At 37.5% G+C, this 27,266-nt stretch overlaps 1 protein-coding gene across 2 annotated transcripts in view; it reads left to right on the forward strand.

Annotated features, from left to right (window-relative positions):
- LOC149005151 (carboxyl-terminal-processing peptidase 1, chloroplastic-like) overlaps window positions 1-27,266 on the forward strand; it is a 56,161-nt gene that overhangs the window by 18,052 nt on the left and 10,843 nt on the right. For both annotated transcript variants that reach the window (XM_089168144.1, XM_089168145.1), the window contains exons 3-6: window positions 4,954-5,091; window positions 13,673-13,777; window positions 13,873-14,041; window positions 19,686-19,762. In XM_089168144.1, the coding sequence (XP_089024270.1) occupies window positions 4,954-5,091; window positions 13,673-13,777; window positions 13,873-14,041; window positions 19,686-19,762 (489 nt within the window). The remainder of the gene's footprint in view (window positions 1-4,953; window positions 5,092-13,672; window positions 13,778-13,872; window positions 14,042-19,685; window positions 19,763-27,266) is intronic.

Genomic DNA, 27,266 nt, shown 5'->3' on the forward strand with positions numbered 1-27,266 from the left:
TGGGACTTTGCATTTAAGCTAATTAGAGTATAAAGAACACATTGGCTGGATTTTGCTAAAAAAATCAATGTAAATATGTCATTCAATGTTCATAACATCAATGTAGAGTTGTCTGAAGAGTACACTATAAACTTAACTACTTAAGCACATAACATTCAATATATAGTTTTTAACTTCAAAATATCTGACAATAAAAGGAAAGTACAACTTAGTGCCAAGAGTAGTGCCAAGAGTGGATCCATCTTGTGAGTTGAGTAGTACTATGCTTGTAACATCTTCTCCTCCAACCAACGAACATAGACATCCCATGACATTTTAAGCCTATGGTTGTCAAGGTAATTGACGACTGTAACTTTATGAGTCTGGTCATCAACATGCTTAAGATAACCAGCCTGAGGGAATACGCAATTCGGATAGGGAAGTCCTGATGGAGGGGGTATTTGTCGTGGTATTTGGGGAAACATGAAATAAACAAAAAAATTGAAAATTTGGGAAAACTACAAAATTTATAGGAAAAAGTCCCAGGTTTCCACGAAATTTCCCAAGTTTCCATGAAATTTTCCATGTTTCCCACGAAATTTGGGAATTTTTTTTTCTCATGAACCAGCTGGTCTAGCTGGGTTGAACCAGGTTCCGACAGGTTTTGAAATTTCGACAAGTTTCGATCAAAACTGAGGACTTTTTTTCTGTCCTCGTGTGTTTCGTTTCGTTTCGACTTTTCAAAAAATTTTCGCAGGTTTCGACTGAAATTTGTACCATGTTGTTGACTGCTAGAACCATTAGAAACCCAAGTAATAAGGCCCTGATACAATTTAAGCCTGTAAGCCACTATCTTGCTCCTAACTTTAATACTACCTGAAAGGCTGCTTTAGTTGTCGTTTGTGGAATTATTTGTAGAATGCCCTCTTTATGTAGAACTCACATACGGGGGTCATCATGGAGAGGTGCTCCTGCATCAAAGTCCATGCTATTGTCAGCACTCTGTGCATTCTTTCCCCTGAGAAGGGTATTTTGGATATTTACAGGATTTAAATTTAATGAACCAAAAAGGCTGGGTTGTTGAAAGCTTATGACTTATTGTTAAATTACTTGAGTTAGGATCATGGTAAAAAATTTGAGGGAAACTCAGGTTTTGACCGGGAAATGGGAAACTTAGGTGGAAACTTGGAAAATTTCGAGGAAACCGAGGACTTACTTTTTCGTACAAGTTTCGACAAGTTTTAGAGAATATTTTGGGGTGGGATTCTGTATTTAAGCTAATTAGAGTATAAAGAACACATTGGTTGTATTTTGCTAAAGAAATCAATGTAGATATGTCATTCAATGTACATAACATCAATGTAGAGTTGTCCGAAAAGTACATTATAAACTTAACTACTTAAGCACATAACATTCAATATATGATTTCTAACTTCAAAATAGTTGACAATAAAAGGAAAATACAACTTAGTGCTAAGAGGAGTGCCAAGAGTGGATTCATCCTGTGAGCTAAGTAGTACTATGCTTGTAACATCCTCTCCTCCAACCAACGAACATAGACATCCCATGACATTTTATGCCTATGGTTGTCAAGGTAATCGACAACTGTAACTTTATGAGTCTGGTCATCAACATGCTTAAGATAACCAGCCTGAGGTAATATGCACTTTGGATAGGGAAGTCCTGATGGAGGGAGTATTTTTCATGGTATTTGGGAAAACATGCAATAAACAAAAAAATTGAAAATTTGGGAAAGCTACAAAATTTACAGGAAAAAGTCCCAAGTTTCCACGAAATTTCCGAGGTTTCCTTGAAATTTCCTAGGTTTTCACGAAATTTCCCAAGTTTGCACGAAATTTCCCAAGTTTCCCACGAAATTTGGGAATTTTTTTCCTCATGAACCAGCTGGTCCAATTGGGTTGAACTAAGTTTCGATAGGTTTCGAGGTTTCGACAAGTTTCGATGAAATTTTGACAGTTTCGGTCGAAACTGAGGATTTTTTTCGGACCTCATGAGTTTCATTTCGCACATTTCGACCAAATTTTATACCATGGTTAGGATCTTAAATGCAGTTTATTATTGTAGGCTTTGCAGCCCTGTGATACTTTTGTTTTTTGGATGAATGGAATAATCATTAACCAAAAGCCCCTAATGGGGGGGAGGGGGAGCAATCACAGTCTACTGCTTGGGAAGAAGGTAGAACTTAAGCCCAAGGAGACAATAGTCCTATTCCTTGGGGAATCCACAATTGGGGGATGGGGAAGATACTGGAGTCTAGAAGATACATGAAAGTAGATGGTTTGCCAAATCATGTCTAAGGATCTAGATTTGGAGGTTCATCTTCTCAAATTATGGTTCCACCAAAGGTGAGAGATCAACGCATTGAACACCAACTTGGCTGCCGTATCAAGCCCTGTGATAACTTTTGTCTAATAAATTGGGTTTGTGCATAGCATAGTTTGCTCCGACTCCTGTGGAGTCCATAGTTCATTTAATATAGGTATTGTTTGTCGCTGGTCACAAACAGAACCAAGTAGTCTACTTATTTATGGTTACTATCTATCCCTTTTCTTACCCATTTTCCCCCCGTCCACTAGTGGACTTGCGTTTGAAATTACATCCTTGGAAATGGGTTTCCCGTTGTGTCTCTGAGAATGTTGCTGAATTGGCCTGGCTGTGTGGCAAGCATGTGAAAACCAAGCGTTTAATTTTCTTTCATGTTGAGGACAAGGTGAATTTTAAGGGGTCAGTAAGGACCCCAAGATTATGCCACATTGGGGGGGGGGGGGAGTGAGGGGGTTAATATGAGGGGGATTATAAATAGAGGAGAAGGGAGAGCAAAGGCCATCGAATGCTATGTGAATGTTTGGGCAGCTGTAGGCTGAGGGGCACTGTGAGGTGTTGGGGGTGACTGACACCATTAAAACCAGCTTTATCTTGTAAGTCTATTCTATTTTGCTGTTAAATCCCAAAGTGATTAGTAGGTTTTTATGAGAATGACATGATAAGAGAGTCATTCGAGATCCATTTATCCTGTGAAGCACCTGCGGTTTTAGGTTTGATAAGGTGCCCGTCATGTGTCCAACAAGTTCTCTTTCAGCAATAGTCAGGTATGCAGATCAGAACTGAATCAAACAATTTGTCCCATCAAATTGTATCGAAACAGGAGGAAGAGTAGGTCAATGTTTGAAGCCAGTAGGAGCAGTAGTACCATTAGTGATTGCCATGGTTTCAAAAAAATCCCTACTGTTCTTCAGTCTTCACCCTTTTAAAATAACTGAAACATCATAGAGTTGAATAGCCTAACCACCCAAGTTAGTCTAGGGATTCATGGGATAAGGAACACCATTTTTTTTAAATGACATAAGCTGCAGGTTCTGTTTTTAGTGGATCTGGTTCTGGTTCAAGTTTTCTATTGGGCTTGATAGGTCCAGATTGGGTCTGTGTCTAGTTCGGTTCAGAAGGTGCTATTACTGTTCTTCTTCTGTAGAGAAAACAGAAAAAATAGAGGGAAGAAGGCAACTCCGCAGGTTGGGTTCGATTGTAATATTGGGTTCAATACTTCGATGGAGTGTAGAGATAAAATGAGGAGATATCAATGTATGGGTTTGATGGTGGAGGCGATAGTGTTTCAGGTTGCAGGTTTGACAGGTTTGATGGTTGCAGGCTTGTTTCACATTCGGTGGTTTAAAAAAAAAAAGTTTGCAGGTTCTGGCAATTCAAAAAAAGGGAAGGAAACAAGTAATGGGAGTAGTTGCACGTTGTGATGGAACAAAGGTTGCTGTAGTTGCAAGTTGCAGTGGAAGAGAGGTTGCTGGAATGGGTAGTTGTAGGTTGTGATGGAAGAAGTATTGCTGGAATGATGGAAGAGAGAGAGAGAGGTTGCTGGAATGGTTAGTTGCAGGTTGCGATGGAAGAAATATTGCCGGAATGGGTGGTTGCAGGTCTTGGCAATGGAAGAAAGATTGATTGTAGTTGATCGTGGTGAAAGATTGATTGTAGTTGATTGTGGTGGGTCCAGGGAGCAGCGACGGCGATAGTGGTGGGTTTAGAGAGAGACAGATTCTCCTTTGCCTTCTTTTGTTGCTTTCCTCCCCCCCCTCAAATCGACTTTTGGCTCTGATGCCATGTTGAGAAAGTTGATTGTAGTAGAATGGATCAATGTGATCTCAAGACGCTTTATTTGTAGTGAAGTGGAAAAAACAATATTACATAATGACTCTTACTTGGGCAACAAGAATTATTAATCTTAAGTAAATAAACCAAACCCATTCATAGAATCGAACCAACCAACAAATGTCTTTCGTGGTATGTTTCCTTTCCCTCAAGTTGGTTCTGTTATCTAGGTTTGGCAGTCCTGGTCTTCCCTTTAAGTTATTTATTGATATTTCACTTTCTGTTTTAGCATAGGTTTCTACTTTGGCTACTTTCTATTTTGGTCACTTTCTAATTTTCTTATTGCTTGGTTGACAAGTAATCATCTCCATAGGATAGTTTCCTTTTCAGTACATTTGGGAGATTCTATGCAATATGTAATTTTCCTTTTTGCTGTAACTCAATTTAGAAAAATTTTCCTAAACCGAGATTTGATTTTATATTATAAACAACAAAGTCAACGCACACATGAGCTCTCTTTTCTCTTTCACTTCTTTCTTCATTATTCTTCTCCTCTCTTAATTCTTGGGCTGGTTACAGGATCCTGAAACCCTATGATCTGTTTGCTGCATTTAATTCATGAGTGTTTGTTTTTCGATACTCCATGTTGATATCATGTTAAGAGATTTCATTGTCCTCCATCCTTCTTACATTAGTTTTTTGTTTACTTTTCATGCTAATGTTAACATTGCCATGCTTATGCTCGATCCTTTAGGAAACCTTTCACTTCGATCAATTGTAGGCACTTGCATCAATGTTTAGATCCAGTGATAAGAATTTGCTGATTTCTTTCCACTATGCTTTCATCATTGCTGAAAGTTCTCCAAGATGGCTAAGTATGATGTGACTGGGATTGGAATAAACCTTAGGGAGCTTCCTGATGCTGATGGACATACGAGATTGAAGGTACTAGGGATTATTTTGGATGGTCCTGCCCATGTTGCTGGAGTAAGGCAGGTAGCGATTCAACAACAATTTCTATTAATAGTTCTTTATACTTCATGATGCTCTGGATGTGTCCTACATTAGCCCACAAACAGTGTGCGAATGCATTTAAATGTACTTGTATCTAAAGTTAATTAAAATTTTGTTTGGGACTCTTTAGAAAAAGTTGGCATTGTGGTCATGGCTCTTCTTATGATTTATAAATAGCAGCTTGTATGATCCTGCTTAACTCAATCTCTACACAATGACTTGACAGCAATACTCACATACAAATCACAGCACAATGAGGAATACAATAGAAGAATAGAGATTAGAACAGGGTAATATGTATGCTTTATTCAATAGTAGCTGCTTACTTATGAATTACGGCATTCACCAACTTCTCCATATTCTGTTTCTTGTCCTCTACCGGAGAGCTCAGCTGACCTACTGCAAACACGCTTGTCCCCTTCTTTACTCATTAATTGCCTTTCCCTCCCCTCTCCCCCAACATAATCCTAACTGTTGCTTTCCATGTGGGCCACGACTTCTGTAATTCTCCAGCAAGAGTGTGGCTGCTCCCTTATGGTTCTTGCCAGCTGTCTCTGCATCCCTGCCTCTTTAGTTGGTTCCGTCCACCTGTCCAGCAAAGAATGATCCCCTGTGGCCCCTCCATCTGTTGCGTGTGTACACTTTTGACATCACGGCCCCCCCCCTGAAAAAAAAAAATTAAAAAAAGAGGGAAAAAAGGGAAAAAGAAAATCAGTTTCACCTTGTCCTCAAGGTGAAATTCAGGTGACTGATGGTGCACTTCATTAAAGGTCTCCGCAAGTGTTTTTATAGGGAGGCAAGTCTTTCTACTTGATCAGCACTTCCATCTTTCCTTGTGGAGAGTAATGGATGTTGAGTAACTCATCCGGGTTGAGATGCAGCTCTCAACACTCAGCTAAGCAGGGGGGAATTGGCTGAGGAAGTATATTGGAGCCAATGTGATATAAGCACAAAATCTCCCCCTGAAGAAACCCTAGTTTGGGTCCCAAGGCCTAACCAAGATGGTGCAATTAGGGGCTAGCTGAACCCCTGTAGGGGAAGTTTCGTCATTTTCCCCTTTTATTTGGTTGATTATTTTATTCCCGGTAAATTTGTTTTAATTTTCTGAGGTTCAAACCTGTTCTTGGTTCCCTATTTGAGTCAGTCATGTGAGTTCTGGTGTCATTGGGGATCTATTTTAAATAAAGATTCCTTGTGGATGATTAAGTCTTCTAGTAAAAGTTAATTCCTTAAATTGTGTGGTTATTGTTGAAGTTTGGGTTGTTACTGTTCATGTGAACAGTAACGTGAACAGTATTATGCCATTATTCCTTGTTTCTTTTTCAGATATGCTACTCTTTCTAATGTAGGAATTTTGCTACACAAGTTTTGGTAGTTTCTAGAAAGCATAGTTTCTATTTTCTATTAGTTACTAATTTCAAAACTTCCCTTCTTCAGTACTTTCTATTTTGGACAGGTTTTAGGAGTAAGAAGACTAGAAAATGATGTCCATAAGTTGTACTCTTTATTTCCTTTTTTAGAGGGCAAGATAACTCGTTTCTCAAGTTGTAATCTAGACTATTTATATCTATAAAGGCTGCGATTCTAGGAGTGCTAAGCTAGAATCGCAGGCTTATGTGATTCCTATCAATTCTTCTCCTTTCTTCTTCTCTTCTCTTCTTCTCTTCTCTTTTTCTTTTTTCTTCTTCTCAGTTCTTCTTGTTATTGCACTGTTTTGGTTCATTAAAGTTAATTTTCCAACATGGCATCAGAGCTTTTTTAATCAAAACAGTGTTGTTCTCAAGTATTCTCTTCTGAAGTTCTCTTTCAGTTTTCCTTGGTGTGCAACCACTTACTGTTGCAATTAATATACTGTTAGATCAAGTATTGATGTGAATTGATCTTCCCCACCTATTACCCCTTTTTTGGAAGATCCCAGAACTTGGATTATATTCTGATATATTTTTTTTATCCCCTTCATTAGCTTTTGTTTTTGCATACTGCAGTTTTTTGTTCTACCCTATTGGGTTCTGCACTCTGCAAAATTTATTTTATGATTCTTCTTCAAGTTCTAGGCTGCTGGTTCACGAGTTTATACTACAAATTGTTGGATCTTTTGCTGGTTTTTGAAGATTTATTTGGGATGGCTACTGGTTTATATGGTTTGCTTCTTTGATGACTTATGGAAGACTCAAATAATACCTAACAATGCTATTAACAACCCAGGGAATCCAGATGAAGATTGGCTGTATGTTTCAGTTTGCAATACTTTACATGATGGTTCCTACACAAGCTTTTTTTGGGGGGTCTTCTCTAAGGTTCGATCTACCTAGTTTTTAATTCGTGGGTTGCTGTTTCCTTTTTATATGATAAGGGCTGCGATTTACCTATCTGACTGTGTTTGCATCTCAATTACTGGTTTATAACCTACGATGCTATACAATGTTTTATGCAAATCCTTGGGCAACTGTTTCCCTATTTCGTGGGTGGAATTAATTTTCTGCAATTTTTTTTCCATAAAGACTTGTACCTACTCTGTTTCTTCTGAGATTTTTTCAACGTCTCAGACTTGAATTTAGTATCAGCTAGGTTCTACTCCATTGACTACTGTTGTTTCTGACATTTTTTTTTCTACCCACCGTTGGTACTACACATATTTTGCTTTTTTATTGTTCTTGATTATCTATAGTTGAACCTGTGCCTCTCCCTCCTCGTCCATATTTTGCTTTTTATTAAATCCCATCTATACTATAACTCCTCGCCATTGGACTATATTTACCACTGATACTGTATATTTACCACACTACAACATTCCCTTCCATGAGGAGAACTTGGAAACTATATTTCTTGGGATATTTTTAAGCTGGATATTGGTTATTGGTTATTGGTTCTCATTAATTGTCCATGTGTAATGCTACACGTGAGGGGGAGAATGATACTTTATTTTATATCTACTCAAGATGTGTTGATGTATATTATTTGTGAAGATCTTTGTCCTCAACTTATGGCATTCTACAACAATATCATCCTACCTTTACCTAACTACTTGGTCCGTAGTAACCCATATTGTCTTTTAGCTTACTTGGTCGAAAATAATCAATAGTGCCTTTTACCTACTACTTACCATGGTACCTCATGTCGGCAATTTATCGCCGACATGGGGCGATATTTCGAGGTGTCGCTGGGGGGCGACACGATACCCCCCAGTGACACCGATTTTGCATTTTGTCGGCGATATATCATTGATAATCGATTTTGCAGCCAGTGTCGCCATGTTTTTCAAGGAAGAAACTATGACGGAAAAACGATGGTGGTGCGTGGTGACGGAAATCATGGTGGCGACGGTGGAGTCTGAGATCTAAAGAAAAATCGTGTGCTCTCTCATCTCTGCGCTCTTTTCTCATCTCTCTCCATCTCTCCGATCTCATCTCATCTCTGTGATCTCGTTGCTGCCGCTCACATCTCTGCCGGCCTCATCTCTGCGATTTCTCTGCTGCTCTCTCTCTCTCCCTCAAACTCACACCTGCAAGCAAAAACACCTTTTCTCCTCCACTTTGCCAAGTCAAAAACATAAAAAGCTCACATCAATCCTATCGCTAGTCTCATCTCTTATATGTTCTCACCTCTTTAAATTGATTCAGGTAGTTTTTAGCATTTCAGTTGTAGCAGCTTTCTTCATTTTCCCTCTGAACAAAACCCATCACCAGTTTTCTTTAAGATTTCTCCTACAATGAAGAATCGCTGCCTTTATCTTTTGGCTTGCAATCTTATATTCCTCCGGCTGATTCTCTCTTATTCGATGGCGGTGGAGTGCTCAAGGCCTCTTAATGATCATCAGCGTTACTCTTCTTCTTCTCATCACTTTGCTGTCAGCCAAAGAGCATATTTTGGTCCGAGTAGCGGCAGAGCTGGTTCAGTCTTCTGCAACATATACCCTTGCACGGATTGGAGTGTAGTAAAATGGGATCACCACCAACGACAGCGACCTAGGGTTACTGGTTACAGGTTACTTTGATTTCGGCCGACATATCGCGATATGTCGCCGTATCGGTGGTTTCGCCGGCCACCGACATGGCGACATGGAACGACTGTCGAACCTTGCTACTTACCTTCTTGTGAAGCATTTATATGGACTTTGGAGTTGCAATTTTAAAGATTTAGTGTGGATATTTCTCCCTACTACTGGTATAATGTGGATAGTTGTTGTTGTTGTTTTTTTATTTTTTTATTTTTATAAACTTGGTGTTGATTATCTCCTGGGTGAAGTTTTCTCAATGTTCATTGACGTCTACTATTACTACACGATTCAAGATTGGTGCTATTATTCTTATTGTGCAAGCTGAAGTTTTCTTATACTCCAGCTTGAGGGGGAGTGTTGAAGTTTGGGCTATTACTGTTCATGTGAATAGTGTTATGCCATTATTCCTTGTTTCCTTTTAGATATGCTACTCTTTCTAAAGTAGGAGTCTTGCTACACAAGTTTTGGTAGTTTCTAGAAAGCATAGTTTTTATTTTCTATTAGTTACTAATTTCAAAACTTTCCGTTTTTAGTACTTTCTATTTTGGACAGGTTTTTGTAGTAAGAAAATTAGAAAATTCTGTCCATAAGTTGTACTCTTTATTTCCTTTTTTAGAGGTAAAGATGGCTTGCTTCTCAAGCTGTAATCTAGACTATTGATATCTATAAATAATAGGCTGCGATTCTAGGAGTGCTAAGCTAGAATCGCGGGCTTACGTGATTCCCAACAATTCTTCTCCTTTCTTCTTTTATCTACTTCTTAATTCTTCTTGTTATTGCACTGTTTTGGTTCATTAAAGTTTATTTTCTAACAGTTATTATTTAGTTAAGTGTGAAGGGGTCTAGTCTACGAAGGAAACCATAGTTGAGTCTAATTCCTTCTTTCTTTATGTAAGGTTATAAGTAAACCAGTCATCTCATTGTAAACTTAGACTGAATGGAATAGAGAATTAAGACTCTTGTGGGAAACAAGTCATGGCTTTCTCGGGAGGGCCATGGCAAGATTTGAAGTTTCTTTCTTCAATTTCAGCGAGATTTGAAGTTGCCACCTAATCGCTTAGGCAGTGCTCCCAACTGCTTTGGTCACCTTGTTGCCTTGACAACCATGATCATTGCCCCTTATGAACCCTCCCCCACCTCCTCCAACCCTTGCGGCACTCCCTCTCCCCCTTCTTTCTCTCTCGGTCCCCTCTCTTTCCCTTTCTCTGACTTTTGGCATTCTGAAACAGAAAACAGAAAAGAAAAGAAAGAAAAGAAAAGAAGAGAAAGAGAGAGAAAGAGACAAGGGAAGGGGGGGGGGAAGATTGCCCAAGATCCATTCAAGAAGCACAAGAAACCACCATCCCTTTTTCATCCCTAAAACCTCCTCTAATCACCCCGTGCTACTAGCTGTACACTAATCCTTCCTAAGATTGATTCCCACCATTCTTTTTCAACTCTAGGGTGATTTTTCGTATCTCAAAATCATCCCTTGGGAGTTTGTTAAAACCCTAACATTTCACAAATACTACCTTAGCTCTTACATTGGATCCTTGTTATCTTAAAATCACCTATTAGACCTTGTTAAACCCTAGGTTTTGGTATCCAACTGCTAGTTCAATAAAGAGAGATTCTGGGCTAACCCTAAATTCTAGGGAATTATTTCAAAGAATCCCTAACCCTAGAATTGGATTACATCATAATGACTTTCTTCAGCTGAGATACATGGCAAATGGGGTGCATTTCAGAGTTGGGGTGAGGGTTATAGGCTAGTGCCTGAATTTAGGCTTCAATTGGTAGGCACTTAATGGCAGTGGCTCAACTTTTCATTTGGTCTGTTGCCTAATGTTTGAACTCTTTACCACTTGATAAGTCACCTCCCATTGTTGCTGATTCCCTGAGGTGTGCATCTGATCTTGGCTACTCTTAAGTTGGACTTGAGGTCATACAAGATGCTATCACACTCATGGAGGAATACGATATGTCAACTCCTCATGCTTGGTGTTGAGGTATATGCAAGTTTGGGCTGTTTTACTGTTCACATTACTGTTCATGTTACTGTTCACGTGAATTGAAACTTAAATACTGATGCTTGTTTCCTTTTTAGATATGCTACTCTACTTTCTATTTTTAATGTAGGAATCTTGCTATACAAGTTTTGGGATTTTTTAGAAAGCATGGTTTCTATTTTCAGTTAGTTACTAATTTCATAATTTTCCTTTTTCAGTACTTTCTATTTTGGATAGGTTTTAGGAGTAAGAAGACTAGAAAATTCTGTCAATAAGTTGTACTCTTTATTTCCTTTTTTAGAGGACAAGATGGTTTGCTTATCAAGTTGTAATCTAGATTATTGATATCTATAAAATAAGAGGCTGCGACTCTAGGATTGCTAAGATAGAATCACAAGCTTATGTGATTCCCATCAATTCTTCTCCTTTCTTCTTATTTTTTCTTTTTCTCAGTTCTTCTTATTATTGCACTATTTTGGTTCATTAAAGTTTATTTTCTAACATGGCATCAGAGCAAGTTTAATCAGCCTAGGGACTCTTTTCTCTCTCTTGGCTGCCCAATTTTTTTTTTTCTTTTTTCCTTTTTCTTATCTAGGGCAGCCCCAACCTTTGCTGCATTAATTGTGATGTATTTATTCTACACAAGCCCCAGGCTTTTTGAAGATATGTTTCCCTATTTGATTTAACTGAGGCTGTTATTGCCCTGCTCTTTGTGCAAATTTGAAGTTCAATCTGCACTATACTGATGTCTTAGGATCATAGTTGTCAAAGCGGTAAAGCGACTGGGGTTCTGTCTAGGCGATTAGGCGACAAAGTAGCGCTTAGGCAACAATAAAGTGACTAAAGTGGTTGGGTCATAATTTTTAATACAACTACTTTTAAACTACTTTTTATAAAAATACTTTTTATAATAAGCTAAACAAACATTCAACAATATTTTTCATATATAGTTTAGTGAAATTATTTTTAACACGACTTTTTTCTTAAATATACATGAATAATATTCGAATTGGAATCAGAATTGATGTATCCATTTTTTCCCTTTTTTTTTTTACCAAACAGTGGCGACATGATAAATTAATAGATCTCATTGTTCTGATTTTCAAGTCATTGTTTATTTAATGATTCATTGATTATCGATTCTGAGTATGGCTCATGCTTCACATTTTGTTGCCAACATGCACTTTGGGTCTCGGAGTTAATTTGCAAATTGGACATCGATTATGAAATGACTCACCTATTTAAATTTATATACGGCTTTGTAGAATAAATTATGATTAAAAGAAGTAAGAAAAAATAATATGTACAAAATACAAAATTCAAGACTGAAGAGTTCTCTCAAAAGTTACTAATGAACGCCCAATCATGGTCAAACACAATCAATCTGGGGAATCCATGAAGTCTCATGAGATCAAGCCTTGATCCTTGCTATACCTGAAAGGACAGACCCTCTTCTATTCAATCCAATCAACTACAAGGTCCCCATCCAGGTATTTGGCAGCCTACCTGATCCCCCTTCTATTCCTCTTGATTTCTATTTTAATCCCTTGCTACAGGATCGGTTCCTTCATTCCCCTTCAGAACCAAGGTAGTCCTTGTCTCCCTAAGCAGACACCACAATTCCCCCAAGCCAAGCCAAAAAGTATCCCTTTTATCCCCCTACCTTGGATTCCAATTGCAGCCCTTTTCTACCAGCCCAACCATAGTTACACCTTTTCATAAATTTAGCTCCCCCAACAAAAAAAAAAAGAAGAGAAAATAAATAAATAATAATAGAAAAAATAAATAAAGAAGTTACTTTTCCATCCAAAATCAAGATTTCTCATAGCTTTGGTTCTAACCATCCAAATCTGGTGAAACTTGGAGAGCAGGCAAACTAGCAATAGTCTCAGACCAAGTTTCATCCTGTTCTAGATTCATTAGGTCCCCCAAACCCCCTATCAATATTCTTTGTCTTATGCCTTGAACTTCTTGAAACCTCTAAACCCCCCCCCCCCCCCAAAAAAAAAAAAAAAAAAAAAATCACTCTCAAAACCTAACCAAACCCTTTGATCTTAACCCAAAGCACCCCATACGTACCCAGTACAACCTGTCTGTCACAATTATAGAATTAGAGGTCACAGCTTCACCCAATTGGGCCACACCCTACATGCAGGCTATCCCATAAACCATAACTGAATATACCCTAACCCCTTCTTTTGAAGCTTGGAGTAATGCTGACCTAAAGATGGCCCTCACTCAATTATGTGTATCATCAGTTTTATTTGTCAAACTGGTTCATGTTCAGTTTTCTTTGGTCATACTAATACATCATTCCTAACAATGTCTATGTAAAAGATCATATAAATCAGAAAAAATATCCATTTTCCAAATGCAATTTCCCTGGAAGACTGACAATAAAATTTCCTTCCTTTTGTCTACTTTAATTTCATTTTAGTACACAGATGTGCTTAGTTTCTCTGTTTGCTAAGATATTTTTTTTTTGAAGTTATTTTGCTTACTTATTTGTGGTTGATATTGTTCTATTGGGGCAAAGCGGTACTGATTGTTTTTCTTTAATTGTATGTTTATTTCATAGGGAGATGAAATCTTATCTGTTAATGGAGTGGATGTCGGAGGGAAACCAGCTTTTGAAGTGTCTTCTTTGCTCCAAGGTCCCAATGAAACATTCGTGACAATTGAGGTTGTGATGCCAGAAACAGTAACACTGAGAAATATTAGCATATATCATATAGATCATTTACCTTCAGTTCTCAACTTAAATATTGATGCTTGTAGGTCAGGCACGGGAACTGTGGACCTATTCAATCAATTAATGTTCAAAGACGACTTACTGCTCGAAGCCCAGTATTATATAGATTGGAACAAATGGACAATGGAATCACTTCTGTGGGATATATACGCCTAAAGGAGTTCAATGCGGTAGCAAGAAAGGATTTGGTCATTGGTACATACTCAATGCTTTAGTTGGGAAACAAACCCAATCCCCTCCCCCTTTACTCATTTTCCTTCAGTTACTGACTTCATATTTTTGACAATATAAGGGAAGCCTTCGATTTTGTATTGCAAACAAGTGAGGTACATAACCGTGGGGTTTGCAATGGGTTCTGAGACACAGTTTTGACCTGCATGTCTGTTCTATCCTTTCTATGGTTTTAGCTAGAGTATCAAGCAGTACTTGAAGATTAGATTTCTATTTTGATATGTTGAATGTAACCAGTCTCCTAAATCTGGATTACTTTTTAGTTATTAATAAAGCTTATGTGAGGGGAGAGCAGAATTCCGTGCAACTCTGCATCCTCCATCTTCTCTCCTCCACCTAGTGCAGCAACTTGCTGCTCTTCTACCCATCTGAATGTGATCAGACAAGTGACCAGCAACCTGATGTGTTCAGTTGTGCCTATTCTGGGTTGTAGATATCTGATCTCTACAAGTTGCAGCTGGTTTCTTGATCAGATGAAGCTATTTTTTTGAAGGAAAAGTTATACGTATCAGATTGAGCCTTCGATCTTAGTTTGGTGCCTTATTGCTAGTTGGATCTTCTTCTATTGAATTCTCTTATAGAGTACTCTGTTTTTTTTTTTCCTTCTTTTTTCCTGGTCCTTTCTGAGTACTGCTTCTGTTCAGATCTGTCTTCCTTTTTTCTTCCCCTACCCCCTCTGTTGTTGTGAATTAACAATATAAATATTGGTATGATCTGTACCCCTACTAACATTTGTGTATGCTACATCTACAAAATATTCTATTTCCCCTGTTTCTTGGAATGATCATCACTGCTACTTGTTGCTATTGTTACTGCAATTTTCAGACTACTTGATACTGCTACTGGTTTGCTGCTGCTGCTGCTGCTTCTGTTTCGTGTTTTTTAAATTCTGCTGATCTACTGAATGTTCAGATTACCACCAAAAGGTACTTCTAACTATCTTCTATGGGCTCAAGCTGCTGAGGCCTATGCTCATGCAAAAGAAAAACTAAATCACATTAGAGATGATCCTCCTAAACCTGATCTCAAAGATCCTGCCTCTGTTTCTGCAAATGATGAATGGATGCATGAACTCTACAGTTAAAATTTAGCCATGGGACAACGTTGGACCCTCCATTGAGGCTAATGTGACGTTTCAGTCCTTAGTAAGAGGGTATGGGAGGACTTTGTGAAAGCTATTCTCAGACTTAAGAATATTTCCCAGGTTTTGAATTTTATGAAACAATCTTGTAGTTTCCTCAAGGGGATAAGACTGTGATATTTCAGCACCTACCTAGGGTACCTTGAAGAACTTGATATACTAGCCCCTGAGCAGTGATCTTAGTCAAAACAATGATGAGCTGAACTTTATTTTGCCAAATTCTGGGTTGGTCTTCATTCAAACTATCAGGCTGTCAAGAGCCAGTTGCTTACTTGGAAGCAGTGCGTTCTCGTAATGAAATTTTCTCCAGGCTGAATCACTTGGCGGCATAGAAAAAAATTCGAGGGAAACTCAAGTTTCAACTAGGTGAAAATGGGAAACCTAGGGGGGAAACTGGGAAATTTCGAGGAAACTTAGGACTTTTTCGTGCAAGTTTCGACATGAAGTTTCAACAGGTTTTAAGGAGTATTAGAGGGTGGGACTTTGTATTTAAGCTAATTAGAGTATAAAGAATACATTGGCTGGATTTTGCTAAAAAAATCAATGTAGATATGTCATTCAATGTACATAACATCAATTTAGAGTTGTCCGAAAAGTACACTATAAACTTAATTACTTAACACATAACATTCAATATATAATTTTTAACTTCAAAATAGCTAACAATAAAAGGAAAGTACAACTTAGTGCCAAGAGGAGTGCCAAGAGTGGATCCATCTTGTGAGCTGAATAATATTATGCCTGTAACATCCTCTCCTCCAACCAACGAACATAGACATCCCATGACATTTTATGCCTATGGTTGTCAAGGTAATTGACGACTGTAACTTTATGAGTCTGGTCACCAACATGCTTAAGATAACTAGTCTGAGGGAATACACAATTTGGATAGGGAAGTCCTGATGGAGGGGGTATTTGTCATGATATTTGGGGAAACATGAAATAAACAAAAAAATTGAAAATTTGGGAAAGCTACAAAATTTACAGGAAAAAGTCCCAGGTTTCCACGAAATTTTCCATGTTTCCCACGAAATTTGAGATTTTTTTCTTCTCATGAACCAGCTGGTCCAGTTGGGTTGAACCAGGTTTCAAGGTTTCGACAAGTTTCGACAAAATTTCGACAGTTTCAATTGAAACTGAAGACTTTTTTTCGGTCCTCGTGAGTTTCGTTTCGGCTTTTCAAAAATCCAAAATTTCGCATGTTTCGACCGAAATTTGTACCATGCTTGGCGGAGTTAGAAACAAACTAATGTTGCTCAATCAAGCACTGAAGCTGCACATAGGGCTAGGCTCACACTATAGCTGAGTTAATGTGGTGCAATCCTTTCTTCTTGAGCTGGGTTTTCACATAACTCATCCTATAATGATGTTTCATAACAATCAAGCTGCTATTTAGATCGCTAGTAACCCCGCTTTCATGAGCATACTAATCACATTGAGGTTGATTGACACTTTGTCAAGGATGCTGTCCTCAGAAAGAAGATTGTCACTCTCTTTGTTCCATCATGAGAGCAGCTTGGTGATCTCTTCACCAAGCCCATGTCTGGCCCTGCCTTTAAGAATGATTGCAAGCTGGGCATGGGAGATTTATATCGTCTAGTTTAAGGGATAGTATTAGTAAGTGAGGGTACAAAGCCGTGGGTGTGCACATGGGTTATGACCCATAGTTTTGACACGTTTCTTTTCGATTACATTTATTTTCTATTCTTTCTATTTTTGTTTCTTTCTTTTCCTTGTAGCTTGAGTATCAAGCAATACTTGGGAGATTAGTTTCTAGTTTTGATAAACTGTATGTAACCAGACTTAGGAATTCCCTGTCTCTGGATTTCCTTCAATTATCAATAAAGCTGCTGCATGAGGGGGAGAACAGTATTCCATGCAACTCTTCCGCTGGCATCTCTTCATCTTCTCTCCTTCATCTCTGTTTCTGTGTTCTTCACTTCTTTTTTGGCTTTGGTTTCCTAAAATTGACAGTATTCTACAAGGTTTCTACATTGTGTTATAAAATTCATGAATAAGGAATTACCATCAATTTGTATCCAATGTACTGTTACATATTTAAGATATTATGCATAAATTTGTCATTTAATTTACTTAAGATACTATTCATAAATAAGTAAATACCCGTGCTATCTGAATCCTTAAAATAAATAGTTAAAAGATAAAACTCCTAAAATAATAAAAGCCAATCCCTAGTTCAAGGAAGAAAAAAAGTGTTTTTGGCAATAGGTGAAATTTTAAAATTTTAAATGCAATTGGTTCTTCCCCAATGTGGAAATTCTATAAATCTTAATATGGTAAAGCATGCTAAAAGCCAAAAGCATGTTAAAGATTCATTTCATTTGATAGCTAAAAGGGTATTTGCATTCAAAGTGATTTTGACAACATTTGTACACCCCAAATAAAGTTTGATTAGAACATTAGTCCTCCAATATAAGTCAATGTTAAACAATTTCAGATTTGTTGGAAAGCAGGTTTTGTGCTGTAGTTAATGCAAAATGTGCTCAATAAAAATATAATTTTTTGACCAGTCAATTTTCTTAGAGAACAGGAACTCTCTGAATTGAGAGCCCTTCAGTTACATATAGAAAAAAAAATCATATTTTCTAAGAATAATATAAACCAAATGTGAGACCAGGTATTATCATGATAATGACGAATTCTAGGAACGGTATAAACCAACTGTTTGTTTTAGTTGTTTCAAATTTCCAATGGCTTGCTTCTTTAGTTTTACTGTCCTCAATTTCTATATTGATCTGTCCACTAAGCGCTTCTGCATTGGATTGCCTTGGTTCCGGGACAACGATCTCCTTCTTACAAGATCCCAAGTCTCTCAGGTAAGAAATGTCAACAAAGTTGAAAATTCAACTTTCTTAGGTGAAGGTCAGACTTTTAACAATCCCTCACTAACATAATTCAAGTATGAAATTGAAAATCCTGGGATTGGAGAAATTTAAATTCTCAAAATCTAAGTCAAATTGACCCATAATTCTGGTTGAATATCAATCTTGGATGCCTAATTTAATTGCCAGAATTTGAGCTCGATTTGACTTGTCTGATTTGAACTACTTAAAAGAAACTTCAGGTCAGACCTGAAAAGGGGACAGAATTAGGAGAATCTCTGGGAAGCCAGATCAATTAACCTTGGTCCAAGCCCCTTTTGATAGATACATCTCCCAAAAACTGCTCTAATCAGATTCAGATGGGGAATGAATTGGACAGATAGACAACTCTACAGCAGATCAATCAGAGGTTGTAAATCAATCTCTGATGGAATTTAACAACGACAAAATACTTAAGAACAGTATTCAATTAGAGTTATAGCTTGAATCAAAGAATCAAACAAAGCACAGCAGTATCAATCAAAAAGAGATACATTCAGTACCTTATCTGTTGGAACAGAGACTATAGGAGAAGAAGGATACATAACCATATTAACCCAGAAGGACACGTTAACCATGGCTTACCACTGAGAAGAGGGAACTATACTATCATTAACTTTCAATGATGTCTGGCTCCCTACTGGAGTGAAAGGAATTTAAAGCTTTGAACTTTTTTTCATCTTACACACGTTTGCAGCCAATGGCTCTTACAAGTGTTTATTGAATAGGAAAGTATACAAGTAAAATCCTAGTGCTAAAACAAATTAATAAGACGCATAATAATAGAAGGAGACCTTCTCATGCAAGGTAAGGGATTTCAAAGCCTATTCAACAATTAAAAAAAAAAAAAAAAAACTGTGCATAATAATAGGAGACCTTGAGGGATTTCAAAGCTATTCAACAATTTATTGAAAAAAATAAAATAAGAAAGAAACCTAAAAAAGCCTAACTTTTAAACATTAATCCGGCACCATCTCCTCATATTCTAGGCCCCATTAAGTGGCACATTGCAATAAACACATGGGATCAATTGCCCAACACATACATAATAATCCAAACCAAAGCCTATTTCCAATAAATTAGTTTGTTAAGGTAACTTGCCTGCATCATTAGAGCTGAAGAGAAATTGGCATTTCACGGCTTAGCAGTGGGTTAAAATAATTGAATTAGGTCTGGTAGTTAATGGTTGTAAATATGAAATATGAATCAGAATTCCACTCAGCTGGATGTTTTAAGAGGGGACCTGTTTTAGGGATGAGCAGAGCAGTTTTGATAAACTTGTGTTCAAGCATGCTGGCCATCACTAGGTTTGAATTTCTGAGCTCAAGCAACCAAATATGAAATTCAATGTTAGGAGGGATTATATGCTGAATTATAGGACTTGTGAAAACAAGCTTTCTTGAATACTTTATGAGATGCTTCATTCTTTTGAGATCATTTTCTTCTGGCTAACTTGGATCTTTATGCATTGAGTGCCTCGTTTATTCTGTGGTGTCCATCAACGGTGTTATTTTTTCATCTTGGTCTTTCTCTGCAAGGTTCAGTTGCTTCTGAGATAAAGCTAAGTAAATAATGGTTGTTGCAGCAATGAAGCGTCTTCAAGACCTCGGTGCATCTAATTTCATTCTGGATCTTAGAGATAATCTTGGTGGACTTGTGCAGGTATGAGTTTGGCATCTTAGTCTTCTCATATTTTTTGTAATTTATCCGTTTGTATGTGAAACAAAATTTGAGGAGAAAGGCTTTTCCTTCTATTAAAGGAATTGGTTTGCATTTTTCAGACCATAGTTTCCTACTTTGTGGTGCATTTCAACGTATTTTTGAGAAAGAAAATCTTCTCTTATATGAAGAGTTAATTACTACACCTTTTTCCATAGATAGTTCTAAAAACAATTGTTCATCTTCTTGGATATGGATTTCGTTAACAACATGGAAAGGAGAAACTCCTAATAGAAATATAAAAGTCGTGAAAAATCATTTCAACTGTTTCATGAGTTCCTTTGATTTTTTTACCTCCTGAGATAGATTGATGTAAACCAAGGAGGGAGGGATTACTTTTTATGGGATAATGATGAATAGCAGACCCAATTAGGGTCTTAAAAGCCAATGGCTAATGGATATTATGGGTTAACAGCTTGCCGCTAGGGTTCCTAGGGCTTAAGTTCAGCTAAGGTTGAGGGGAATTGAAGAATAGGTTCACACAACTGAATTTTACAGGTCTAGGGTTTCAATCCAATTCTGTATCTTATGTTTTTTCTGCAATTTTCTGTTTCAGAACTAGGGTTATGGTTGTGCAAGGGATGGGGATGGTTTCTAGGGTTTAGAAGGGTGAGGGATGCTACCGGCTGTAACTGAAGGCTAATAATGGGGTGGTTTTGGAGTTATTCCTACTCTAGTTTAGGGCTTAGAATGAGAGGACAGCAAGTTTTCAGATTTTCTAGGGTTAGGAAATTTCCAGAAAATTGTTGCACGGAAAGGAGAAGAAAGGGAAAGCGGCTGGGGGAGGCTTTAGGGTTTGGGTTGGCGAATGGGGATTGATACTTGCTGTAACTTGACAAGGGAGTGAGGAAACAATGCTGCTGCTGCTTTGCTGGCTGGAATTATGAAGAAAACAATCTCACAGGGACTGCCACAGGGTTTCCTCCCCTGGAACCCCTACCTCAATCATTCGAACCTCCTTGGCTATACCTCTCAGAAAATTTTATTAATGATCAAAACTGGTTTGTTTCATTCCCGGGCTTTGAATTTACAGCCAACTAAAAGGACTCCTACTGGAACTCGATCCTAGGAGTTCAATTTAATAATTACTTACTCTTTAAGAACTTCTACTCTCACTTGGACTCCTACTCCAACTAGACGTAGCAACTACTAATTACAATTGAATTTGAAAAAATAGAGTAAAGGACTGCTAAGTATAGAACAAAATTCCCTCGAAACTTGCGAAATTTTCACCGAAATTTCCCATTTTGGAAAATGCGAAACGAAATTCATGAGGACTAAAAAAAAGTCCTCAGTTTCATCGAAATTGTCGAAATTTCGTCGAAACTTGTCGAAACCTCAAAACTTGTCAAAACTTGGTTCAACCCAGTTGGACCAGCTGGTTCATGAGAAAAAAAATTCCCAAATTTCGTGGGAAACTTGGGAAATTTTGTGGAAACCTGGGAAATTTCGTGGAAACTTGGGACTTTTTCCTGTAAATTTTGTAGCTTTCCCAAATTTTCAATTTTTTTGTTTATTTCATGTTTCCTAAATACCACGACAAATACCCCCTCCATCAGGACTTCCCTATCCAAAGTGCGTATTTCCTTAGGCTGATTATCTGACTCATAAAGTTACAGTTGTCGATTACCTTGACAACCATAGACATAAAATGTCATTGGATGTCTATGTTCGTTGGTTGGAGGAGAGGATGTTACAGGCATAGTACTACTCAGCTCACAGGATAAATCCACTCTTGGCACTCCTCTTAGCACTAAGTTGTATTTTCCTTTTATTGTCAACTATTTTGAAGCTATAAATTATATATTGAATGTTATGTGCTTAAGTAGTTAAGTTTATAATGTACTTTTCGGACAACTCTACATTGATGTTATATACATTGAATGACATATCTAAATTGATTTTTTTTTAGCAAAATACAACCAATGTGATATTTATACTCTAAGTAGCTTAAATACATAATCCCACCCCAAATACTCTCTAAAACCTGTCAAAACTTGATGTCGAAACTTGTACGGAAAAGTCTTTAGTTTCCTCCAAATTTCCTAAGTTTCCCTCGAATTTTTTACCATGTTGCTAACAACTATTTGGAATCTTTGACTGTGAGAGTCCTTTTCAGACTAGGACTCCTAGGATAAGACAAAACAGCATAGGGCACCTGGGGAACAACCATACTACCCCTGAATGGTGTGGCTCCTCAATGTGGGTCATGGGTAGAGTGCTGCTGCCCTAGTTCTTGTGACTACTGCTAGGGGGCTTCTGGTGGTTTACATTGTAGATCAACTATTGAAACATGTTTAAACAGGTATAAATGATCAAGTGGCATTCGAGGCAAGGTTCATAAACTTATTTGTTTTAGTGTTACATCTGATAGAGCCTTAAGACAACCAAAATACCAAAATTTCGGTGAAATCGAAATTCAGTATTATAAAGAACAAATTACTCTAGCACCTCGAAACAGAGGTCGTTAAATACTAACACCTTACTTTATCTTTCATAAGCAAGGACACCCAAAGTTGGATTTCATTTGACGTACTCCAATCCGTTACTAAATCCCTAAGTTACCCATTTGAATTATAAGAGATTACCTAATACTCTTATCAAAGACTGAGGAGAAGAAAGAGATAAGCAGTAGCACCAGTCTTCATCAACGAGATGGAAACCCTACTGAGACCCAATTCAGAATTCATCTACAAATTCATCTCTGCCTTTACTCTCTTCATCATCTTCATCTTCATCTACATCTGGGCCTTTCCTCCACCAATCATCATCATCATCTTCATCTCACCACAGATGACATAAAAATGGATACAAACTAGTTCTTTAGGCAAAGAATACTGGTAGTGATGCTCAGAAACCATTCTTACAAGTCATTGACCAGCAGGCAAGGTTGTCAAGGCAGAAAGGCTACCAAAGCGGTTGGGGTTCTGCCTAGGCGACGAAGCGACCAAAGCAGTTGGATCAAAACTACTTTAGGCTGATAAATTTCTATTATAAGCTAAACAAACATTCAAGAATCACATTCATCTAAACAAAAAGCATTCAAGAATCATAATCATGAAAGATTATTCAAAAAAGAGCATAAACATAAGTTCATCTCATCAAGCATTATAACATAGACTATAAATATATCAAATTATAAGTATGAAAATGAAGGTAGTAATTTTTTACATTTTTACTTACCCCTATGATCATGTGATGCCAAATAGTGCCTTATCCATTTAATGATTCATTAATTCGTGATTCCCAAATGATTAACTATTAAGTTCACATACGGTTTTGTAGAATAAAATTTGATTTTTAAAAAATCTAGAAAAAATATTATTATGTACAAAATGTCAAAAAAACAACCGTTTTGGTGTCTAGGCGGCAATAAGGTGCACAAGGCGACAAAGTGATAGCAATTAGGTGAAAAAGCAGCTAAAAAACTGCATGTTAATAAAGTGGTCAACCGCCTTGCCGCCTAGGTGCGCCTAGGTGGACGCTTTGCAACCATGCTGCAGGGACTATCTTGAATGTGTCATTAATCTTATAAATGCATGTGTCCACCACCTTTTTAATTATCGTTTTTCCTGTTTCTTACCATCTTCTGCGCAATCAAACCAATATTGGAAGAGAATAGAGAAGGAAAAGAGAAGGAAGGTGAGTTTGGTTTTCGAAATTGAAGTCACAGAGGAAAGAAATCTTACATTGGTGGTTGGTTTGATGGCTGTTCAAGTGTAGCAGTTTGTGGAGAATCTGGGTTTTACTCTGTGCGGTTCACAGGAATGGACGGATTCATGTGGTGGGTTTCATGATTCATATCTCGTTCCTCAACCACAAGAACAGATGCAGCAGTTACAGAATATCAATCTACTATGAAATCACAATCTGGGTTGAGCACCCCTTATTGCTGCTGCTTCTTTATCATCACAAAGAAATCACCTGTCAATAGCGTTTTCCGAGTCTTTGATTTCTCAGATTGATAAACATACATTGGAGGCTGATCGGTATTTTCTGTTATATGATGGGTATTCTTTGTTTTTCCTTCTCTTGGTAGATAATAATTCTCATTGTGTTGTTTCTGATATATATAGTTTTGTGGTGGGTGGAAAACATAATGAGAGACTAAGGTTAGCTTTGCAAGATGAGGAGCTGCTTGTGGTTGCTGCTGGGTGTTCTTTGCGCTTCAACAATGTAGTTCTTAGGCTCCAAATGAGATACGGGCTGGGGTGAGAGGGAAATCATGAAGAGTTGTTGGAGAAGGGTGGATGAGGTCTTTTCACCCCATTATATATGATGGTATAATAGTTTTTACAACTGTACCACTAAGGCACTAACCATTTTAATGGAACTGGAGTCATGTGCTTATTAAAGATGAAGGTGCAGTGTTGAAAGGCCTCTGTTTTGGGGTGCTGCAGAAATTTGCTCTGTTTCTTTCTTTTTAATATGTTTTAGGCCAAATTAAGTTGTGAAATTTAGGCTCTATTACACATTTAATTGATCATATTTCGAAAGCAGTTACCTAAATTTGTGCTTTGGGTTGGAACCCTGGTTGTTGTAAACAGTCGTATTCTCATGAATTTTGAGAGGAATGTTCCAACTAGAGAAACAGTTACAACAGTATGGCTGTAATTTCATGGGTGTGATAGCAGGGTTCTCAGTTTCATCAGTTTTAGTCTGTGGAAGTGAATTTTCATGAATAGGTGATAAGAACCCACTAATCCAATCCAAAATTTAATACTGAAACCAAGAAATTGACAAAGATATCTGGCTTTAATTGCGCCAGTCACCCCCACAGCATTCAGTGCAGCTCCTTAAAGACTGAGGGAAAAAAAGAGGTAAGCTGTAGTGCCATCGTCTTCATCAACAAGATGGAAACCCTACTGAGACCCAATTCAGAATTCATCTACTAACTCATCTTGGCCTTTACTCTCTTCATCATCTTCATCTACATCTCGGCCTTTCCTTCCCCGTTCATCATCTTCATCTGCATCTCACCACAGATGACATAAAAATGGATACAAACTAATTCTTCAGGCAAGGAATACTGGTATCTAATGCTCGGAAACCATTTTCACAAGTTATTGACCCGCAGGGACTATCTTGAACGTGTCATTAATCTTATAAACGCCAGTGTCCACCACCATTTTAATTCTTGTTTTTCCTGTTTCTTACCATCTTCTGGGCAATCAAACCAATACTGAAAGAAAACAGAGTAGGAAAAGACAAGGAAGGTGAGTTTGGTTTTTGAAATTGAAGTCACAGAGGAAAGAAATCTTATATTTGTGGTTTGGTTTGATGGCTGTTCAAGTGCAGCAGTATCTGGAGAACTGGGTTTTAATCTGTGCGGTTCGCAGGAATGGATGGATTCATGTGGTGGGTTTCATATTCATATCTCGTTCCTCAACCACAAGAACAGATGCAGCAGTTACAGAATATCAATCTACTAAGAAATCACGATCTTGGTTGTGCAAATAGTCCCCTGGTTGCTTCTTCTTTATCATCCCAGGGAAATCATCTGTCAATAGCGTTTTCCAAGTCTTTGGCTTCTCAGATTAATAAACATACATTGGAGGCTGATCAGTATTTTCTGTTATATGAACTAAAATGGATTAGTCTCCGATGGATATTCTTTGTCTTTCCTTTTCTTGATAGATAAGAATTCTCATTTAGCTGTTTCTGATTTTTAGTTTCTGGGAGGGTGGAAAACAAAAGGAGAGACTAAGGTTAGCTCTGCAAGATGAGGAGCTGCTTGTGGTTGCTGGGAGTTCTTCAAGCCTCAACAATGGAGTTCTTTGGCTCCAAATAGGATAGGGCCTGGGGTGAGAGGAAATCATGAAGAGTTGTTGTAGATTGGGTCTGATGGAGAAGGGTAGATGAGATCTTTTCACCCCATTATATATAAGGGTAAAATAGTTTTTACAACTGTACCACTGACCATTCTAACGGAACTGAAGCCATGTGCTTATTAAAGATAAAGGTGCAGTGTTTAAAGGCGCCTGTTTGGAGTGCCACAACAATTTACTCTCTCTCTCTCTCTCTCTCTCTCTCTCTTTCTTTTTTTTTTAATATGTTTTAGGCCAAATTAAGTCGTGAAATTTAGGCTCTATTACTGATCATATTTTAAAAATAGTTACATAAATTTGTGCTTTGGGTTGGAACCCTGATTGCTATACACAGTTGAAATTTTCATGTATTAAGTACTTAGGAAGTAATAAGCAATTAAAAGTTTAAACATGTTATGAAGCAAATTATTCTTGCATGTTCAAAGATTCATAATAATTAAATTTAGAATATCGTTACATAAATACCCTGCTAAATTCCTAATGCATTTGTTTACTACTTGGTAAATATTATCAATAGCTAGAATGTTGTCTAGGATCAATTCCACCAAATTCTGATAGAAGTTGACTTGCATTGTTCTTTGAGTACCTATCCTGGGACATGGATCACCTAATTATGAAGAAATCCACAGCTTTACGGTGGTACAAATCATATGATGCTGTCGGTAGCATATACGGCTGGTTAGTTCAGTATGAGAAGACGTCTTCTACAAAAGCATGATTTACTATGTCCCTTTGAGTGGGAGTCACTCAATTACCAGATCTTTTGTGATTTCAAACCTAAGTTCAATGTTGACCAAAGTTGGTTCTTCTAGTTTGAGGTTACATTTAGCTTCTACTGAACTGAAACCCGTGAAATATTCATTGAGTTTTGAACCATGAATCTGAGAAGGCAAAATCACTTTTTAAGAGAATTTGCCACTTTTTTCTGTCCTTTTTCAATGCCGTCAGGTAGAGTACTTAAAAAGAATTTCTTTTAAGCAAAGAGAAGATGAAGCTAAACCTAATCAAACCTTTTGTCAGCTACATTGGGTCAGTTGCATAGATCCTTTGCGGACATTCAGGAACTGTTTACATTAATGTTCACTGTGTACGCAGTCAATAAAGATAAAGCTAAACCTAATCAAACCTATTTCCAACTACATGGGGTTAGTTATAGACATCCTTTTTGGACAATCAATACTGTTTATATCCATGTTTGTTGTGTACCCATGTCAATGGCTGTCATATCTTCACTTTTATTCTTCAAGAATGATAAGAATGCTCTCCCTAGAAAAAGGCTTTTAGATTTTTGAGAAGAATGTTCAACTATGAGAAACAGTTAGAACAGTATGGCTGCAATTTCATGGGTGCGATAGTAGGGTTCTTCTCAGTTTTTCAGTTTTAGTTCGGGGAAGTGGATTTTCATGAATGGTCCATTGTAGATCTTCCTGGAATTAACCCAAATTGGTTCTTTGTAATTGTGGTTAAGTGTCTCAAACCGGTTTCAATTACTCTCTCCCATAATTTCATAATATGGCTCATCAATTTGATGCCCCTTTAGTTATTATAACTTTGAATATCTCCTTTATTTTTACAAATTGAAACCATGATGCTTCTGCTCCATTAATCGTCCTATTTGT

The sequence above is a fragment of the Hakea prostrata genome, chromosome 9 (genome assembly GCF_041222555.1).
Source record: "Hakea prostrata isolate BN-2017 chromosome 9, UWA_Hpros_2, whole genome shotgun sequence".
NCBI lineage: Eukaryota > Viridiplantae > Streptophyta > Magnoliopsida > Proteales > Proteaceae > Hakea > Hakea prostrata.